The sequence below is a fragment of the Staurois parvus genome, unplaced genomic scaffold (genome assembly GCF_062004578.1).
Source record: "Staurois parvus isolate SC_StPar_1 unplaced genomic scaffold, SC_StPar_1.0 ptg002528l, whole genome shotgun sequence".
NCBI classification, from domain to species: Eukaryota; Metazoa; Chordata; class Amphibia; order Anura; family Ranidae; genus Staurois; species Staurois parvus.
The window spans coordinates 32,191-54,571 of NW_028320324.1; the positions used below are offsets into that span (position 1 = coordinate 32,191).

The following is a 22,381-nucleotide window of genomic DNA, read 5'->3' on the forward strand; positions in this document are numbered from 1 at the left end:
CCCCCTCGTATCTGCCCCCACCTTGTTTTAGCAGTCGGCAACAGAGAGGAGAAAAGAACTCCTATGCCAGATCCTGCATTCTCTGTACAGTTGCAGCACCCCCTCTTCACCGCCCCCTCCTTGCATCAGCAGTTGGCAGCAAAGAGGAGGAGAGAACTCCTCCACCAGATCCTGCATTCTCTTCTGCAGCTGCAGCACCCCCTCGTCTCTGCCCCCACCTTGTCTAAGCAGTCGGCAACAGAGAGGAGGAGAGAACTCCTCTCCCAGAGCCTGCACTTCTCTGTTCAGCCGAAGCACCCTCCGTCTCTGCCTCAGCAGTCAGCAGCAGGGAAGAGGAGAGAACTCCTCTGCCAGATCCTGCATTCTCTGTGCAGCCGCAGCACCCCCTCGTCTCCGCCCCCACCTTGTCTCAGCAGTCGGCAGCAAAGAGGAGGAGAGAACTCCTCCACCAGATCCTGCACTTCTCTATGCATCCAGGGGAAGGCTGGTCTCTGCCGCCCCCCCCCCCCCCCCATCTCAGCAGCTGGCAGAAGGGAGGACAACTCCTACAGATTCTGTGTTTTCTGTGCAGCCACAGCACCTCCTCATCTCCCTCCCCTCGCCTCCCCTGGTCTCTGCATTCAGCTGACTCCAGCCCTCCTCCAGACCCTGCACTTTCTGCTTCTTAGCTTCCTCCAGTCCAGCAGCAGCACAAGATAAATGGGGGGGGGGGCACTGGGATGAAGGAGAGGGTGGGGGACTCTTGACATCTAATGTATGGGGGGAGGGGCTCTGGACATCTAGTCTTACAGATATAATTGGCCCTTTGAGGGGGCAACCATAATGCTGATGTGGCCAGCAATGAAACAGAGATTGACACCCCTGCCCTAGCAGGTACAACATTGGCGGCCATTACAAAAGGGATAGTTTACAACATGGAGTGTCTCCTGTAATTCTTGTGTATGCCCCAGAGGCACAACTAGAACCTTCAGAGCCCCAGTGCAAGAAACCATGAAGGGCCTCCAGGGCTCTTTCCATCGGTTCCAGGGTCCTTCCTTCTGAGCTCAGGGCCCTTTATTACGGTCCTGCAGTGAGACCCTTAAACATGTTTTGTAAAAGGGTTCTTCCTTGCTGCTGTCTTGGGGGGCCAGGGCCCGGTCGCACGTGCAACCTTTGCGACCCTGGTAGTTCTGCCACTGGTATGCCCTATACTCTCTACCGGTGACAGGATTCAGCTGGCTCTGCCATGAAGGATGGACCTTTGTTTTTAATGTTATGGCTGACTTAATATACTTTAATACCCTCTTGATATGTATCTCCAACCCCTGAGAAAGATTTAGAACGAAACGCGTTGGGGCATCTCTCATGAAGTCATCTACTTTGCATAACGTGAACTGGATTGATACCTGCGTCATGTGGGAATGTTTAGAAGATATGGATGTTCCAATCACTGTAGAGTTATATTATATAGTAGGTCTTTTCAGTCGTTTTCCTTTACTTAGGAATTTTATATGTCTTTTGTAAAAAACAAAAAACAAAAAAAAAAACGTATAAAAAGTTTTTATTTTACCATTACTTTTTTTATTGCTGTTCTTTGTTCCTTTAAAGTCCCATTCACAACTGGTTTGGGATTATGACACTGTCCCATCTGACTCCCAATTGCCATGTATCAACACTGTCACATGGGGTGGGGCCAGGGGCGTATTTACCACAAGGCATTTGCCTAGGGCGGCATTTTTCAGGGAGGCAGCACCGCCCCCCTGGAAGAGGGGATGGAAGAAGGGACACATGCGGATTGGGGACCAGGTGGGATCTGAGAGAGGCTGCAGGCTGCTTGAATCTCCTCCCTGGGGATGTTCAGAGCTGTGGAGGCTAGTGTCTCTCTGTTGCTGGGAGGGGAGTGGCCGGTGTATGGGGGCAACGGTAGCGGAAGGCTCTCTCGGGTGGGGTGGCAGGGGTATTGTTGGTCAATGACGGCGGGGGGGGTGAATTTTGTGTTGCCTAGGGCAGCACAAAACCTAAATACACCACTGGGTGGGGCAATGACCTTCAACCACCTAGGGCAGCTCAACCACCGTTGGATACCAGAGCTTACTCAGGGGAGGCTCCTTCGGTGTGGGGGCAAGGAAGGGGCGCAGATCTGTTGGTACTCCCACTCTACCATGTGACACCAATTCTTTATGCCCACACAAGGGCAACTTGAACTATCAGCAAAAGGAGTGCAACGTACAAAGTTTCTTACTTGTACACCAAAATGATGCAAGTGCTGAGGAAGACGAGTCCGATGGTGAAGAGGTAAGCCAAGGGCATGTGATACGGAAGCCAGGCAGGCTTGAGGTTTTGACACGTGGACATGTTGTACCCGGTAGAGCAGCCTTCATTCAGGGTCACGTTGCTGTAATAACCATAATACATCACCGTATCGGAGAAATAGCCCTAGAAATATTAAAAGACTTGTAACTTTTTCCTGTTTCTTGTGTGACAAGCACTTTTGGTGCCCATAACTACAATGTTTAATCTGCGAGTGTGCCATGTTTCTAGGTCTTTTCACTTACCGCCCCAGTGAGAAGCTCCAGGCTGGTGAAGGAACGAGGGTTCGAAGAATTATGGGGATGTACAGCCTGAGGGGTGACAATAAACAGGAGGCACAAGAGGCTCATAAAGATATTAAACCCCAGGAGAGTCTTCAGAAAGAGGAAATAGGAGAGGACGCTGGAGCCAAACCGCCCTCCAATCTGCTTGAGAGCCACGTGCCAGGGCCGCTGGGCGCAGATCATAGACAGAAAGGACAGCCAACACCTGTGCATGGTCTGGAGGAGGACAGAGATGTCTTAATTATGAAAAGCACAAAAAGGGGTAACCACTACTATTATTATATATACCACTTACACTATATCAAAAACCTAAACTTTTCTTTTTTTAATTTTGGATAAACCAGGGAATAGATCAAACCTCTGTCTGTTTTTTGGAGGAATCTGAACATCATCGCTATTAGTGAGTTTCTAAAGACTTGACAGACTATCCACCAATCCCACCATAGCTGGTTACCACCATGCTACTCTCCCACTAACAGCAGCCAGCCAAGAGCTTGGTGTCCGGTTGTTACTTGCTGAGAGATTTATTCACATTGCTGCTGAAGCCATACTGCAATCTCACCATGCTGATACTGTCTGAGATGTTGCTGCAGCAAGGGTTGGCATTGCTTCTCTTCAAGACTGAACCAGGTTCCAATGTCAAGTACCTGAAATAGAAACAAAGCACAATGAACAGATTCTGGATTATTTAAAATGTTTCACACCAATTAGGAACAAGCAATCACACACACAATCATTTTACATAAGGGGGGGATATGATCTCCATGTATAATACATAAGGGGGATATGATCACCATGTATAATACATAAGGGGGATATGATTTCCATGTATAATACATAAGGGGGGATATGATTTCCATGTATAATACATAAGGGGGATATGATTTCCATGTATAATACATAAGGGGGGGATATGATCTCCATGTATAATACATAAGGGGGGGATATGATCACCATGTATAATACATAAGGGGGACACGATCTCCATGTATAATACATAAGGGGGGATATGATCTCCATGTATAATACATAAGGGGGGATATGATCTCCATGTATAATACATAAGGGGGGATATGATCTCCATGTATAATACATAAGGGGGGGATATGATCTCCATGTATAATACATAAGGGGGGATATGATCTCCATGTATAATACATAAGGAGGGATATGATCTCCATGTATAATACATAAGGAGGGATATGATCTCCATGTATAATACATAAGGGGGGATATGATCTCCATGTATAATACATAAGGGGGGATATGATCTCCATGTATAATACATAAGGGTGGATATGATCTCCATGTATAATACATAAGGGGGGATATAATCTCCATGTATAATACATAAGGGGGGATATGATCTCCATGTATAATACATAAGGGGGGATATAATCTCCATGTATAATACATAAGGGGGGATATGATCTCCATGTATAATACATAAGGGGGGATATGATCACCATGTATAATACATAAGGGGGTATGATCTCCATGTATAATACATAAGGGGGGATATGATCTCCATGTATAATACATAAGGGGGGATATAATCTCCATGTATAATACATAAGGGGGATATGATCTCCATGTATAATACATAAGGGGGGGGTATGATCTCCATGTATAATACATAAGGGGGGGTATGATCTCCATGTATAATACATAAGGGGGATATGATCTCCATGTATAATACATAAGGGGGGGGTATGATCTCCATGTATAATACATAAGGGGGGATATAATCTCCATGTATAATACATAAGGGGGGATATGATCTCCATGTATAATACATAAGGGGGGGGGGGTATGATCTCCATGTATAATACATAAGGGGGGGTATGATCTCCATGTAGAATACATATATATATATATATATATATATATATTTATATTTATTGAAATATTTATTGAAATATATTGAATACGGCCACAATTGTAGCATTTCAAATATATGGCAATATATTTGGGAAGAATATTTTTATATTTTTAAAATATATTTAAAATATATTTTTCTTCCATGTGGGATCAGGCAAGGGAATAATAACCACTTAAAAATCATATTTCATTTGTACGGCTAATAACAGTTACTCGTATGGCACACCATCACTGATGATGAGGTTTCATCAATAAACACCGCAGACTTGGATATCTCAGGTAAGGGTACTCTGTTACCTCAACTCCCTTTTCACCTGAAGACTTAATGGGAAACTCTTCAGCAGGCGAATTCTCTGGGTTCCCGACGTCTTCTGCAGCTCCAGCACCAGCAGCCTTTGATGTTCTATAGGAGGTACATACAGTACAAAACATAAAACGAAATGAAATTTTTTCCTTCTCCTCCCCTTCAACAAAATGCTTTCAAAGGATCAAAGCCTTTACAAACCCAAATATATATGACTTTCATTGGATGAAGACCCATTTCAACATGTTAAAGCTTGTGAGTAACATATACTTCCATTGGGTCACATACACGTCCAGTGGGTCGCATACACGTCCAGTGGGTCGCATACACGTCCAGTGGGTCGCATACACGTCCAGTGGGTCGCATACACGTCCAGTGGGTCGCATACACTTCCAGTGGGTCGCATACACTTCCAGTGGGTCGCATACACTTAAACTGCCAAATTCATATTAAAGCCCAACTCCAAGTATGAATGAACTTTAAACAGTTCAAATGGAACACACGGTTCTTCTCGGACACGCGCCTGCGGGCAGTGCTGTAGGAATCATATATATGATCATCAGCTACATACAGTTTCTATAGCGTTGACCACAAGCGTACCTGCAGGTGAAAGAAATATGGGAATAGATTTGATGGAATGGGATTTTTAGGGTGCTACATCCATAAACCAAAACATAACGTATTTTTCGCTCCATAAGACGCACTTTCCCCCGCCCCCCAAAAAAGGGGGGGAAATGTCTGTGCATCTTATGGAGCGAATATTGACCAGGACTCCCCCCCCCCCCCCCTCCCCGCCACCGTGTTAGAACACCGGGACGGCCGCTCGGCTCTTCTGTGGCAGAAGAGAGGAGGAGTGTGATTCAGCAGGGCAGCAACGCCAGGCAGGGCCCAAAGCAGATGACCCTTAAAGCGCAGTTCCAGCTGAAGACAAAAAAAAAAAAACTGTAGCTGCTGACTTTTAAAATACAGCCACTTACCTGTCCATGGGTCCAGTGATGTCCTCACCACCGTTGTTTTCACCGGCCATCTTCTCTCCCTGGCGTCGGCATCTTCAGTGTGGGCACCCGGCTGTGGCAGCTTGCGGCTTCACAGCCGGGTGCCCACTGTGCATGCGTGAGAAGCGCTGTGCTTTGTGAATAGCCCCGTTGTTTTGTGGGACCTGTCATGTGTCTCAGAGTACTACGGGGAGGGTGGGGCATGGTGGACAACGTCCGCTTCCGATTGCCTAGGCGATCGCAGCAGAAGTGGGAGCGGGTACCTGTCAAATGCGGGTACCCACTCCCCAAAGGTCTGCAGTCTCTGGTCATCTCCTGTACTATGTCCGCAGTCTCTGGTCATCTCCTGTAGTATGTCCGCAGTCTCTGGTCATCTCCTGTAGTATGTCCGCAGTCTCTGGTCATCTCCTGTAGTATGTCCGCAGTCTCTGGTCATCTCCTGTAGTATGTCCGCAGTCTCTGGTCATCTCCTGTAGTATGTCCGCAGTCTCTGGTCATCTCCTGTAGTATGTCCGCAGTCTCTGGTCATCTCCTGCACTGTGTCCGCAGTCTCTGGTCATCTCCTGTACTATGTCCGCAGTCTCTGGTCATCTCCTGTACTATGTCCGCAGTCTCTGGTCATCCCCTGTACGTCCGAAGTCTCTTGGTCATCCCCTGTACTATTTCCGCACTCTCTGGTTATTTTCTGTACTGTGTCCGCAGTCTCTGGTCATCTCTTGTACTATTTCTGCAGTCTTTGGTCATCTCCTGTACTGTGTCCACAGTCTCTGGTCATCTCCTGTACTATGTCCGCAGTCTCTGGTCATCTCCTGTACTATGTCTGCAGTCTCTGGTTATCTCCTGTACTATGTCTGCAGTCTCTGGTCATCTCCTGTACTATGTCCGCAGTCTCTGGTCATCTCCTGTACTGTGTCCGCAGTCTCTGGTCATCTCCTGTACTACATCCGCAGTCTCTGGTCATCCCCTGTACTGTGTCCACAGTCTCTGGTCATCTCCTGTACTATGTCCGCAGTCTCTTGTCATCTCCTGTACTGTGTCCGCAGTCTCTGGTCATCTCCTGTACTCTGTGTGCAAACTCTGGTCATCTCCTGTACTACATCCGCAGTCTCTGGTCATCCCCTGTACTATGTCCGCAGTCTCTGGTCATCCCCTGTACTGTGTCCGCAGTCTCTGGTCATCTCCTGTACTATGTCCGCAGTCTCTGGTCATCCCCTGTACTGTGTCTGCAGTCTCTGGTCATCTCCTGTACTGTGTCCGCAGTCTCTGGTCATCTCCTGTACTACATCCGCATTCTCTGGTCATCTCCTGTACTACGTCCACAGTCTCTGTACACATACATCCTAAAGAAGCCTTGCGGTGAAATATGTAAAAGAAAATGCATAGAGGACCCTGCTAATATGTTTACAAGTGTAGAGGATATCCATCAAATTTATCTCTGTGAAATCTTTCTATGGCTTTAATATAGACTTGTAATAAATATTACTGATTTTTAATTGTTTATGGATGTAGCACCCTAAAAATCCCATTCCTACCAAATCAATTTCAAGAGTCAAATACCCTCCCAGCAGCCAGCTTCAGGTGAAGGCGATTACTGGGATCTGCTGGATGCTGGGAGACACCCACTGGTGGACACTGGAACTGCAGCCCTCCTCCCAGGGAATTACAGTGCCACCAGTAGATGATCCAGATCCAGAGAGCAGCAGTGGGTGGTCTTTACTAAAGGAAGTCTCATGCTGGATTACTGCACAGATCTGGAAGAAAGACACAAAGCTCACCAAGATTCTAGAAGAACACACATGACACACGTGTTTTGACAATATCTACTTCTCCCAGAGTTAAGTAGTAAAGTTTCTTTAGGTGAATCCTTACCTTCTTCTCCACCGGCCACCTCGTCTCTTTGACGCACACTGGGTCTGGCACTGCGATCCATGGTGTACAAAGACGGCCGCTTCTTTGACTGTCTCCTCCTCACTGTGCGATTATAATACTCAGACAACATGGCTCCCTTACAACGACCTTTGGTGTTATGGAGGGATGAAGAAAGAAAAAGAAATGGTGAGTAGAGAACCCTGGATGGCATATGGCCTTCAAGAAAATCTTAGTATTCAGTCCACAGATGTAAATTACAGCAACCTAGAGCAAAGAGAATTCTGATTTTACAGATATTACTGCTCTAAATTATGAAAACTGATTGATCACGGTTTCCATTTGCACACCTTTGGTATTTTACTGCAAAAATAGAATGGTAAATCAATGTTTTGGTGTTGGTTGTCCAAAATAACTTCATTCCATTTCAAGTTGCCAAAAAACAAAAAAAAAATGGAGACATCCTGAAACCGAACTTTAGACAGGCAGCCATATACAAAGTTGAAAAATATGTATTGAAGCTGTTTTACATGCCAATGAATTTGTTATTCCGTATAATCAGTCTTATGAGACCCTCACTTGACCAGCACAGCCTGGTTAAGAACACAACCTCAGCCTGTGTTTGGACAGTGACAGAGCAGTGGAAGAGTGATTGGGTCACCACTCTTCTCTCTTCTCCTGTCAGCACGATGACCGGTTGTTCAAATGCACAGCAGTAGACCCTAACAGGCTCCTAGATATGTCCCTCTCCTAATCAGAGTTCTGTTATATAGGGGGAATGACGAAGGATTACCTTAGATGCATTAAATTACTTTTTTGGATAGATAAATTGTTTGTTCTTTGATAGATACATTCTTTTGTTGTATTTCTTCCTGGACTTAACCTTAAAAGCCAATGTCCACCAGAAACTATCTATCAGAGTTCAGTAGATATTGACTGCTTGTACCATTAAAAGCACTTGTGTATCTCTCTGGGTCTCCGGCCCTACAAAGTCCACCAAAGACAGTCTAACTGCTATGCTAAACATTTACTTCTCATGCCAAATAGATCCTGGCCAAACAAGCGTAAGCCTATGACCTAAACAAAACAAAAGTAATGAAATTTGAATAATTGGCTGATAGACCAACCAGGAGCACAGGGCCTGCAACATCCTGAAGACCAGAGAGTTGGATAGGGCACATTTGGGACATGTGGGTGGAAGGCGTTGAATCCGAAGGTTGGTTTAGTCTTGCAATGCAAAGTGAAGTCAATGGTATAGAGTTTACTGACCTTGGTTGAGCAGTTCTCATACATGGAAGGGCCTAGCCAGGACACCATCTAGAACAGAGGTGCATATGTGCAAGCACACAGGCCTGGCACATCCACCAGTATGCTGCGTGGTCAAGCATTCAATTCCAGAACTGGCTCCAAACACCCTATTTAAGGAAGGAAGCAGTGACCATGGACTATAGATGATCTTCAGCTTGCCCGTGTTCTTTGCTCCTGTGTATCCTGCATGTATCCTGATCTCTCCGTACCGGCTTGCCTGCCTATCAATTTCCCTTCTGCTCAATCTCTAGTTGTGACCCAAAATTGTTTTAGGACTCTTCTTCTGACCACCTGTGTATGACTCTATTTCCTCCTAACTATTGCTGCCTTATCCTCCTGATTCCCATATATGACCCTGGCTCTGACTTCTGACAACATTCTTAGCTTGTATTCTGTTGACCCTCTCTGTAAGACTCAGATCTTGACCTTGACCTCATTTCTCCAGTTCGGCCTTTCCAGTCTGTTCCTGAATCTTCTATGAGTTTTATCACACCACCTACAGCTGCACCTGACTTGCTCCACCACTATTGTACCCTGTGTTCCTGTGGCTCTTGGCCGCCTGCCTAAGAACCACCTAGTTGGACACTTCCTGAAGCTGCTACCAACAGACCAACGTAAACAGCACCCATGATTCTTTGAGCTCTGCACTCCCTGTCGTTACCGCCAAAGGTGCTAGGAACTTAGCAGTAAGAGAAGCTCTCTTGTCACTTCGGCCTCCAACCAGATGCCTGACAGGCCTAGAGAGGGCATTCTGGTTGAAAGCAGAAGAGATGAGAATTCAAGGACATTTATTTATATGGTAAAAGTCAAACAAAACAGGACAAACCTTTTGATTGTTGTGTACTCTACATTCATCAGGGCTCAAGATGAGGATACGAAGTAACATAAAGAAGAAGGCTTCAGCAGCTGGTAGTGGCAAACGACTCTTTCCTATACACTTTACACTCTGGAATTCCAGTTTGAGTCAAGTGCCTCTTATCATGACATTTAAAATAAGTAAACTGTTAAAAACTCTGAAACATGTTGGACAGTTTATCCATAATTTTATGGTGTGAATAATAAACATCCCAGTTATCAGTGTGGCTTTTCTACAATTCTTAGACCTTTAGCCAAAGTAGCTTTCTATGGTTCAAGTTTTGACAGAACCAAGCATGGGAACCTGTGTACATGTATTATACTAGCACAAGTGTGCCCAATTGTCACATCAGGGATCAGGCATGCAAACAGAACAATTAATTTTATATAGGAATCATTGTACCTACCAATCGTACGACTTGGCATGTTGGAAAGGATTCTCATGGTGGCCATGTAGTGGTCATCATGTCTCTGAGATCTGTGGCCTGTCAGAAGGATAGAAGAGTGAAACACAACCTCCTAAACATTTATCATACACATTACTAATTGTAAGAATGAGATCACACAACATTTCAGGACTTATTAAAGGATAGGGGGGTCCTTTGGCTCTAAAACCCTTATACAGGTTCTCCCACCCTGCTATCTATTATACCCAAATACAGACCTCAGAAGAAGCTAGGACCCACTTTATATTGTCTGTCTGGATCTATGCTGGGTTGGACAGGGCATAGTTTAAATCCATTTTCCTCCTAGAACCTCTACTGAGACTCTGCAGTGTTATCGGAGAGCCAAACCAAACATGATGAGAGGGGGTAAGGTACAGAAACCCGCCATGCTTATAAAATAGCCTCTCATCATGAACGACCAAGTTGGTTTAAAGTTGGTCACCATCCCTTAAAGAAAAAAGAGCAATCCACCCATACCTTTCCTCATCTGCCACATTCTGCATTTTCATCTTGCCCCGTCCATCTCATCACTTGCATCAATCCCTCACATCAGGCTCTACTTCTACAGCCACCATCTCATCATCTTTCCCTGGTAGCATTGTCATCCTTAATCCATCTATATTTATGGGTTTTTTCATGACCCCATTTTCCAGCCTTATTTTGCTGTATGTTCAGACATTACCCAAATTAAACCAAACCTCCCTCTCTCTCCAGATCACATCCCAGCATTCAGTTTTTTTACATCACCAGGGTGTACAGGATGCAAGGGATGTCTACCAGATGGGAGATATGTGTCCCTATTATTTTGGTTGCGGTCCCTTTAATGGGGAGGAAAATAAGCACTGTGGAGTCTTCAGGGATTCTCACCCATACAGGATGAGGGGTTCCAGGCTGATCCAGTAAAGAGGTAAACCCGATTTAGCCCTGGTTTACGCTGATGCAATTTCTGAAGTGTTCCAGAATGCATGGAATCGCATGACAAGTGAAGTAACATGAGTTTCTATGGAGGCCTTTCACATATAAAGGATTTTTTTTTCCCAGCAGGAGCAAATTGTATCATGCTTTGCTCTTTTTTTTGCCCTCCTCTGGATCAACTATGGGTATAGGATTATAACTTTTTTTTTTGCTGGTGGTGAGCCATATCTTTTTTTGCTGGTGGTGTGCCATATTGTTTTTTCTGTTTGGAAGAAATAAAGACTACTTGCTGTTATCCCGTGGCTGGCGGTGATCTGGACTCCCCCAAATATCACAAGGGATAGCTGCTGGGACCTTAGTTACTATGGACAGAGGCATGCCATCTGGCACAACATCTCCCAAGAGCCATGTTCCTATACACCGTATGAGCAAGGCTCTTGAGAAGCGTTTCTCAACAAGGGCTCCTCCAGAGGTTGCTAGGGGTTCTTTGAGCAATGAGCCATTTCTGCCTCTCAGACAAGTTCCCACTGACACCATTGATCTTTTTAGCTATTTGTAAGGAATTCTTTCCAATGACCTTCAAACTAATGTATAATGAGTTGTAGCTATTGTAATTTTTAGCAGGGGTTCCCCGATACCGGATAGGGTTCCTCTGTGTTGAAGAGGTTGAGAAAGGCTGCTCTTGAGAGTCAAGGCAGCAGTGATGTTTTGCTGGGAAGGAACCAATGTGGAGTGGGACAGAGAAGGGTTAAGGAAAGATGGAGTTCTTGTCCGGGCATTGCATATGGTTGTTGTAAACATTTCATATCAGTAGCAGCTTTGGCAACAACCAGGACTCTGCCACTTCCACCGAGGTTCCCAATATATGGTCACATGGTCTGCCTAGCACTTCCATTAAGTGCATACTGTATAGATTCCAGTTACAACCATTAAAAAGTAATATGTTTTATTCCTACGCAGTAAATCTATAGATGAAGACTTTTACATTTTATATTGACTCCTGTTACTAAGCTCTTGCTGATGGATTGGTTAGATGGATGGTGCTCAGCTCTGGATGAGCAGGGATGTGTGTACAAGATGTGTACAAGATGTATACTTTTTTTATATACCAGCAGAATAAAGGTCTGCAACAGCGATCTGGGTATAGTGAAGTCTGTGTCCCCGGTGGATAGATTGACCAACTCACTCAGGGTGTCCTGAGGACCATGGTCACCAGAAGGGAATCCGAGGGAAAATCCAAAATTTAGAGTTGTCACCAGAACATGCATAGAGGGGAAATCTTCCATTGGGGACACATGTTCTGAAGACAACTGTCACAGTGGCTTAGTGGTTAGCACTTCCGTCTGGCAGTACTCGGGTTGTTGGTTTGAATCCCAACCACGGCACCACCTGCCTGGAGTTTGCATGTTCTCCCTGTGCCTGCGTGGGTTTCCTCCGGGTACTCCGGTTTCCTCCCACACTCCAAAGACATGCTGGTAGGTAATTGGCTCCTGTCTAAATTGGCCCTAGTATGTGTATGTATGAATGTAAGTTAGGGACCTTAGATTGTACACCCCTTGAGGGTTAGGGACCTTAGATTGTACACCCCTTGAGGGTTAGGTACTGATGTGAATCTACAATATATATGTAAAGCGCTGTATAAATTGACGGCGCTATATAAGTACCTGAAATAAATAAATAAATAAATAACTGTCAACAGATAGTTCTAGGCAGGGTTGGAGTTCCAAAACCACTTTACCAATAAAGGAATATGTTTCAGATTGTAAGGATCTTGTAGGTTTCTGGGGATGTTCACCCCCACGTATGTGGTGTAAGTAGATTTATCTTACAAGCCACATGGGGTAGCCCAATCAATCTCTGCATTTAGGGGTTATCTGGCCAGATACATGAGCTTACTTTGATCCAGGTTTATATTTATGCCTAAAAAGATGCTTATGGGTAGGTGCCGCAGCAGAAAACACACAGAGCCCAAGTGTAAAAACAGGAATATATTAGAACGGAAGTCCAGTAACACACAATGTACCTGGCGGGAAGGAAACCCAACCCGGGAACACTCACAGGTTACTGCAGTGATTCAACAGTAGATAGAAGACCAAGAGGTGCTGACAACGTCTATCTCCAGGGGCGGAATGTGGTCTGGCCGGTCTGTACCCAAGTAGGGAGGCTTAAAGGAAGATTGTCGTGTCCCTGCACTTTCCCTGCTCCTCCAGAATGTTCCTTGACAGATGGGTATCCTGTCCCTACACTAGCCACATGCAAAAATGTGTGCCAAACCTGGGAGCCAGGGTCTTAAATAGACTCTGTTTGATCCAAGACGTTACATGGGGTGCCAGCATCCAACCAGATAGCTGTCTCCTTTACCAAGGAATACATTTTAACGGAAGTCCAGAAGCGTGCAACGGAGCCGGTGGAAAGGCAACCCAACTGGGAACAGTCACTGGTTATGGCAGTGATCCAACAATATATATAAGACCCAGAGGTGCCGACAATGTCCGTCTCAAGGGGCGGCCTGGCCAGTCTGTACCCTAGTGGGGAGGCTTCCAGGAAGGCAGACAGGTAGGGTGCCCTGCCCCTACACTGCCACTTGCAAAAATGCGCACCAAGTCCGGGAGCCAGGGTCATAAATAGACTCTGCCTGACCCAAGATGGCCACCAAAGATACATGGGGCGCCAGCATCCAATCGGATAGCCGTCTGCTTGTGGCCGAGGAAACCATAGAGGAACTAGGTTCCTCTCAACCTCCTCCAACTAGAAGAATGGCACTTGCATGGAGAAAATAGACTGCACCTACCTACATGCTGAACCGGGAGTCAGATAGTATTAAGATTAGGCCATCAGCAAACACCTGTCTACACATGGCTCCTGAAATATGTCAGGAAAGGTAAAAGATCTCAGCAAAGGCTCTAAAGATATGTTAAATGTAAGCTGGGATGGAGGGTACCCCTTATGGTAGTGCAATAGGGCAGACAAGGAACTAGACATAAATATTTAGCCACAGAAGCCAAGTACATGTGCCCACTATACCCATTCATCTTAGACCTTTCCATACTCCCAAATCACATTGATGAAAGCCTTCTCTGCATCCAAGGCTAATAAGGCCACTAACGGTTGAGAAGGGTCAGACTAGCAAATGTGTTCCATCACCGCCATGATTTTGTGAACATTCATCACAGCCACTCTACCCAATATAAAGCCCACCTGGTCAGGACACGTCAGTTTCGCAGGAGAGTGGCTGGTCTATTGACCATCAGCTTAGACAGGAGCCTAGAGAAGCTAGCCACCGAGGTGTCCTCGTCTTTCTTAGGTGATAAGAACGTTTATTTATCCGTAGCGGTATGTTGGCCGCCTATTCATAACAAATGGCCTGTTCCCATGTAATGCACATTAACGCACGGCATCAGAATGCTTACGTGTATTTGGGTCTTCATAGTTCTCTGCAAAGTGCTGCATTACATGCGCCAGCGTTAGATACCTGACTAATAGTGAATCAAAATAGTTCAGATCTTTCTGCTATGAATCATTTTCAGGATGGATTAAATGAAATCTGATCCTTACAGGTCTTGCACAACACACTTGAGATAATTCCATATCTGCACACCCTGAACAGTTTAAAGGAGACATATAATATATTCTCCAATGTAAGCGACATTATTCCCACTGACCACCAATGTAAGGAGAATTTCTTTCAAGTGACCACCAATGTAAGGGACATTCTTCCCACTGATCACCAATGTAAGGGACATTCTTCCCACTGACTCCCAATGTAAGGGACATTCTTCCACTGACCACCAATGTAAGGTACATTCTTCCCACTGACCACCAATGTAAGGAGCATTCTTCCCACTGATCCCCAATGTAAGGAGCATTCTTCCCACTGACCCCCAATGTAAGGGACATTCTTCCCACTGATCACCAATGTAAGGGACATTCTTCCCACTGACCACCAATGTAAGGAGCATTCTTTCCAGTGACCACCAATGTAAGGTACATTCTTCTCACTGACCTCCAATGTAAGGGACATTCTTCCCACTGATCACCAATGTAAGGGACATTCTTCCCACTGACCACCAATGTAAGGAGCATTCTTTCCAGTGACCACCAATGTAAGGTACATTCTTCCCACTGACCTCCAATGTAAGGAGCATTCTTCCCACTGACCTCCAATGTAAGGGACATTCTTCCCACTGACCCCCAATGTAAGGACATTCTTCCCACTGACCCCCAATGTAAGGGACATTCTTCCCACTGATCACCAATGTAAGGGACATTCTTCCCACTGACCCCCAATGTAAGGGACATTCTTCCCACTGACCCCCAATGTAAGGGACATTCCTCCCACTGACCTCCAATGTAAGGTACATTCCTCCCACTGACCTCCAATGTAAGGTACATTCCTCCCACTGACCCCCGATATAGGGAACATTTTTCCCACTGACCACCAATGTAAGGAGCATTCTTCCCATTGATCACCAATGTAAGGGAAATTCTTCCCACTGATCACCATTGTAAGGATCATTCTTCCCACTGACCACCAATGTAAGGGACATTCTTCCCACTGATCACCAATGTAAGGATCATTCTTCCCACTGATCACCAATGTAAGGGACATTCTTCCCACTGACCCCCAATGTAAGGGACATTCTTCCCACTGATCCCCAATGTAAGGGACATTCTTCCCACTGACCACCATTGTAAGGAGCATTCTTCCCACTGATCACCAATGTAAGGGACATTCTTCCCACTGACCCCCAATGTAAGGGACATTCTTCCCACTGATCCCCAATGTAAGGGACATTCTTCCCACTGACCCCCAATGTAAGGGACATTCTTCCCACTGACCCCCAATGTAAGGGACATTCTTCCCACTGATCACCAATGTAAGGGACATTCTTCCCACTGATCACCAATGTAAGGGACATTCTTCTCAATGAGTCCCAATGTAAGGGACATTCTTCCCACTGATCACCAATGTAAGGGACATTTTCCCACTGACCACCAATGTAAGGGACATTCTTCCCACTGATCACCAATGTACGGGACATTCTTCCCACTGACCACCAATGTAAGGGGCATTCTTCCCACTGATCACCAATGTAAGGGACATTCTTCCCACTGATCACCAATGTAAGGAGCATTCTTCCCACTGATCACCAATGTAAGGGACATTCTTCCCACTGACCACCAATGTAAGGAGCATTCTTCCCACTGATCACCAATGTAAGGGACATTCTTCCCACTGACCACCAATGTAAGGGACATTCTTCCCACTGACCACCAATGTAAGGGACATTCTTCCCACTGATCACCAATGTAAGGGACATTCTTCCCACTGATCACCAATGTAAGGGACATTCTTCCCACTGATCACCAATGTAAGGGACATTCTTCCCACTGATCACCAATGTAAGGGACATTCTTCCCACTGACCCCCAATGTACGGGACATTCTTCCCACTGACCCCCAATGTAAGGGACATTCTTCCCACTGACCCCCAATGTAAGGGACATTCTTCCCACTGATCACCAATGTAAGGGACATTCTTCCCACTGACCACCAATGTAAGGGACATTCTTCCCACTGATCACCAATGTAAGGGACATTCTTCCCACTGATCACCAATGTAAGGGACATTCTTCCCACTGATCACCAATGTAAGGGACATTCTTCCCACTGACCACCAATGTAAGGGACATTCTTCCCACTGATCACCAATGTAAGGGACATTCTTCCCACTGACCCCCAATGTAAGGGACATTCTTCCCACTGACCCCCAATGTAAGGGACATTCTTCCCACTGACCCCCAATGTAAGGGACATTCTTCCCACTGACCCCCAATGTAAGGGACATTCTTCCCACTGACCACCAATGTAAGGGACATTCTTCCCACTGACCACCAATGTAAGGGACATTCTTCCCACTGACCCCCAATGTAAGGGACATTCTTCCCACTGATCACCAATGTAACGGACATTCTTCCCACTGACCCCCAATGTAAGGGACATTCTTCCCACTGACCCCCAATGTAAGGGACATTCTTCCCTCTGACCACCAATGTAAGGGACATTCTTCCCACTGACCACCAATGTAAAGGACATTCTTCCCACTGACCACCAATGTAAGGGACATTCTTCCCACTGACCACCAATGTAAGGGACATTCTTCCCACTGACCACCAATGTAAGGGGCATTCTTCCCACTGACCACCAATGTAAGGGACATTCTTCCCACTGACCACCAATGTAAGGGACATTCTTCCCACTGACCATCAATGCACCAAGAATAGTATAACTGTGCTCCCATAATGTAAACAACATAACTGGGAGGGACTAGCAAAGGCAGATCGTTTGTGAGGGTTAAGATGGATCTAAACCTAAGAACAAAAATGTCATAGCAGTAAATTTCCGATCCTTAGATGTGTCGGCTGCATTACTTTTTTTCTGGTTTGTTTTTTCTTTTCACCTGATGATCCTGCCAAGAACACATTTCCTGTCTTAGGTTGACAACACTTGCGGACTGCACTGTATTTCTGGAGGAGCAGCATTGTCACCCTATAACAGTACTACAGGACAACCCCTGTTCTCCCCATTCCCATAACACATGGGAGGTGTTCTATAGTCCACAGAGAGACAACTGGGAACAATGTAACAGACCCTGGAACAGTACTACAGGACAACCCCTGTTCTCCCCATTCCCATAACATATGGGAGGTGTTCTATAGTCCACAGAGACAACTGGGAACAATGTAACAGGTAATAGGGCAGCAGAGGGATAGAGCACAGGAAGTTTTCAGCTGACAAGATTTCTGGCAGGATCAACAGGAATTTATTTCTTATAGAAGAGACAGTTAACAGATCAGAAGGGAGCAAACAGGAAACCTTCATAGCCAGGGCTGTATTATCTTTTCTCCATTGTAAGGAAGGATTCTGCAACAGCTTTGATCAAAGTTCTCGTCACTTCCTCCCCCCAAAGCATATCCTGATCTTCAGCGGGACGGAACACATCAGGGTGACATACCTGAATCCCATTCCTGCAGCTCCAGCAGGGCTTCCTCTTCTGCATCTTGAATGACGCCTTGGAAGGAATGGTGAACATCACACTCATCGGAGGGGCTGGAGAGAAGACGAGACAATGTGAGGATGAGGATGACACACATGCACAGCATAGACTCCCAGGAACGCTCTCTGAGGCCCCTTTGCGTCAATGACGTATTGTTTATTTTCAGGGTTTTTGCACATTTGTCATGCAACAGCATAGGACAGCCCATTCACTTGAATAGGCTTCCCTGAGTGCGTCAAAGTAGCTCCTGCGCGTTTTTTTTTGCAGCGAGTGTTGTAAGACTGCTACGTGTGCGTTCGGATAGCCATTGAGGCTGGGTTCACATCTGTGCGGGTGGTGCGGCTGTGGATCCGCATGAAAATGTGTACAGCCACACCACCCGCACAGAGAAATGCAGACCCGCGAGCGGGTGCCATTACTTCTAATGGCACGTCGCCCGCACTGAAAAACGTGCCCGTGCGGGCTGCGTTTTTGGAAGAAGTGCAGGGACTTCTTCTCTGCCTGCGTGTCACGGGGCATGGAAGTCCATTCAAATGAATGGGCTCTCGTGCCCACGCAAAACACAGCCCGCACGGTCGCATAGATGTTAACCGGGGTTAAAAATTAGGCCTCGTTCACACTTGAGATCAAAAACATTTTACAGGCATTTGATGTTTTTTTTTTTCCTTCTGCCTCTAAACTCCTCCCCATGTTAACCTATGTGTCCATGCACAGGAGTATAGAGGCAGAAAAAAAAAACCTATCACTTGCACATTCTGAAGAGGAGTGTTAAGGCTGAAAAACGCATAAATGTGCAACAATGCTCATAAGCACACCGATCAGCCATAACATTACGACCACCCACCCTAAACTGTTGAGGCATAGACTCCACTAGACCTCTGAAGGTACGCTGTGGTATCCGGCACCATGCCGGCAGTAGCAGATCCTTTAAGTCCTGTAAGTTGGGAGGTGGGGCCTCCATGGATCAGACTTGTTTTTCCAGCACATCCTACAGGTGCTCGGTTGGATTGAGATTTGGAGAATATGGAGGTCAAGTCAACACCGCAAACTTGTGTTCCTCAAACCATTCATGGATTCAGGCCACCTTCTTCCATTGCTCTGTGTTCCAGTTCTGATGATCACATGCCCATTGTAGGTGCTTTTGGCTGTGGACACGGGTCAGCATGGGCACCCTGACCGGTCTGCGGCTACACAGTCCCATACACAACAAACTGCGATGCTCTGTGTGCTTTGACACATTTCTAACAGAACCAGTATTAACTTTTCAGAAATTTGAGCTCCAGTAGCTCTTCTTTTGGATGAGACAACATGGGTCAGCCTTCCCTCCCCATCTCCATCAATGAGTCTTCCCCCCAACTCCATCAATGAGCCTCCCCCCCCCCCCCACTTTCATCAATGAGCCTCTTCCATCAATGAGCCTTCCCTCCCCCCACCTCCATCAATGAGCCTCCCCCACCTCTTCCCTTCCAACCTACATCAGGGAGCCTTCCCTCCCTACCTCCAACAGAGAGTCTTCCCTCGACCCAACCTCCATCAATTAGCCTTCCCTCGCCCCCACCTCCATCAATGAGCCTTCCCTTCCCTCCACCTCCATCAGTGAGCCTTACCTTCCCTCCACCTCCATCAATTAGTCTTCCCTCGCCCCCACCTCCATCAATGAGCCTTCCCTTCCCTCCACCAATGAGCCTTCCCTTTCCTCCACCTCCATCAATGAGCCTTCCCTTTCCTCCATCTCCATCAATTAGCCTTCCCTTTCCTCCATCTCCATCAATTAGCCTTCCCTTCCCTCCACCTCCATCAATTAGCCTTCCCTTCCCTCCACCTCCATCAATGAGCCTTCCCTTCCCTCCACCTCCATCAATGAGCCTTCCCTTCCCTCCATCTCCATCAATGAGCCTTCCCCCACCCCCACATCCATCAATGAGACTTCCATTGCCTACACCTCCATCTATGAACCTTCCCTTGCCTCCATTTCCATCAATGAGCCTTCCCTCACCCCCATCTCCATCAATGAGCCTTCCCTCACCTCCATCAATGAGCCTTCCATCCCCCACCTCCATCAATGAGCCCCCCCCCACCAATGAACCTTCCATCCCCCACCTCCATCAACGTGCCTCCCCACCTCCATCAACAAGCCTTCCCTCCCCACCTCCATCAACGTGCCTTCCCTCCCCACCTCCATCAACGTGCCTTCCCTCCCCACCTCCATCAACGTGCCTTCCCTCGACCCCACCTCCATCAACGTGCCTTCCCTCGACCCCACCTCCATCAACGTGCCTTCCCTCGACCCCACCTCCATCAACGTGCCTTCCCTCGACCCCACCTCCATCAATGAACCTTCCCTCGACCCCACCTCCATCAATGAACCTTCCCTCGACCCCACCTCCATCAATGAACCTTCCCTCGACCCCACCTCCATCAACAAGCCTTCCCTCACCCCCATCAATGAGCTTTCCCTCGCCCTACACCTCCATCAATAAGCCTTCCTTCGCCTTCAACTCAGTCAATAAACCTTCCCTCGCCTCCATCTATAAGTCTTCCCTTGCCTCCATCTATGAGCCTTCCCTCACCTCCATTTCCATCAATCAGTCTTCCCTCGCCTCCATCAATGAGCCTTCCCTCTCCCACCTCCATCAATGTGCCTTCCCTCTCCCACCTCCATCAACGAGCCTTCCCTCCCCACCTCCATCAACGAGCCTTCCCTCGCCCCCACCTCCATCAACTTGCCTTCCCTCCCCACCTCCATCAATGAGTCTTCCCTCCCCACCTCCATCAACAAACCTTCTCTACCCACCTCCATCAACAAACCTTCTCTACCCACCTCCATCAACGAACCTTCTCTACCCACCTCCATCAACGAACCTTCTCTACCCACCTCCATCAACGAACCTTCTCTACCCACCTCCATCAACGAACCTTCTCTACCCACCTCCATCAACGAACCTTCTCTACCCACCTCCATCAACGAACCTTCTCTACCCACCTCCATCAACGAACCTTCTCTACCCACCTCCATCAACAAACCTTCCCTCCCCACCTCCATCAATGAGCCTTCCCTCCCCACCTCAATCAACGAACCTTCTCTACCCGCCTCCATCAATGATCCTTCCCTCCCCACCTCAATCAACGAACCTTCTCTACCCGCCTCCATCAATGATCCTTCCCCCCCATCACCCCATCAATGAGCCTTGGCCACCCATGACTCTGTTGCTAGTTCTCCTTCCTTGAACCCCTTTTGGTCAATCCTGACCACTGCAGTTCGGTAACATCCCAGAAGAGCTGCAGTTTTGGAGCTGACCCAGTCATCCAGCCATTAGATTGGTCCATGTCAAAGTCCCACAAATCCTTACACTTGGTAATTTTTTTCGGTTTTCCACACATCAACTTCAGGGACAACTTGTTCACTTGCTGCCTAATATATCCCACCCTCCTTCAGGTGCCATTGTAAAGAGATAATCAATGGTATTCACACATATATACAAATTCATTTATACGCACTATATACATTATTAAAAAAAAACACACACAAGTACTGAAGACCCCAAGATGGGTGGGGGCAGGGCAGGTGACTCCACCAACAGGTGAATAGTCAGTTCAGGGTGGATACAATGTGTAAAAGACAAAGACAGGACATGGAATGGGATTGGAGGGTCGGGGACTCACCTGAACTCCTCCGGAATGTCCACCAGGAAAGCCACAGACATGGTGCCCGAATCAGACCTTCTTCACACACCTGGAGGAGCAATCAGGAACAAGGATGACACATGACCGAGGAGCAGGATGACACTCCCCATACACAGGATCCCTCTACCCGGCCAACACTCAGCACATCGCGATCCTGCGGCTTCCAGCGCACTGTCCCAGGAATATCATATCCCCCCTGTATAAAACTTGGTCTGACCCATACCCCCGGGGCATTCACACGCGGCTATACCATCCCACGTCAGGATGGGGAGGAGTGTGCCCCGCGGATTTGTTTGACTATGCAAGCCCCGCCCCTTCTACCTGTCCGGGCAGAGTCTGCGGAGGGAGTGTGCAGGTGGAGGAGGGGCACGTGACCTGAATCCGGACTGAGATCTATTGGGAGGGGGGAAATGAGGGGTGCCAGAGTGATACATTGTAACAGCTGGAGGGGAGCACGTGACCGGCCGGTTGAGGGAGGGGGGCTGACTTCTCTGCAC

The 22,381-nt window shown here is 47.0% G+C and overlaps 1 protein-coding gene across 2 annotated transcripts in view; it reads right to left on the reverse strand.

Annotated features, from left to right (window-relative positions):
• The window catches only part of LOC149430681 (transmembrane channel-like protein 6), a 48,614-nt gene extending 26,540 nt beyond the window's left edge, over positions 1 to 22,074 (reverse strand). Inside the window, exons 1-8 of one of the 2 annotated variants that reach the window (XM_089666104.1) lie at positions 21,864 to 22,074; positions 18,159 to 18,253; positions 10,190 to 10,267; positions 7,623 to 7,769; positions 4,752 to 4,857; positions 3,136 to 3,220; positions 2,535 to 2,789; positions 2,222 to 2,415 (exon numbers count right to left, since the gene is read on the reverse strand). In XM_089666104.1, the coding sequence (XP_089522230.1) occupies positions 2,222 to 2,415; positions 2,535 to 2,789; positions 3,136 to 3,220; positions 4,752 to 4,857; positions 7,623 to 7,769; positions 10,190 to 10,267; positions 18,159 to 18,253; positions 21,864 to 21,904 (1,001 nt within the window). In that variant the 5' untranslated portion in view covers positions 21,905 to 22,074. Of the gene's footprint in view, positions 1 to 2,221; positions 2,416 to 2,534; positions 2,790 to 3,135; positions 3,221 to 4,751; positions 4,858 to 7,622; positions 7,770 to 10,189; positions 10,268 to 18,158; positions 18,254 to 21,863 lie in introns of those variants that run through there. The other variant, XM_089666103.1, reaches the window with a different exon arrangement.
• Positions 22,075 to 22,381: the final 307 nt, after the last annotated feature.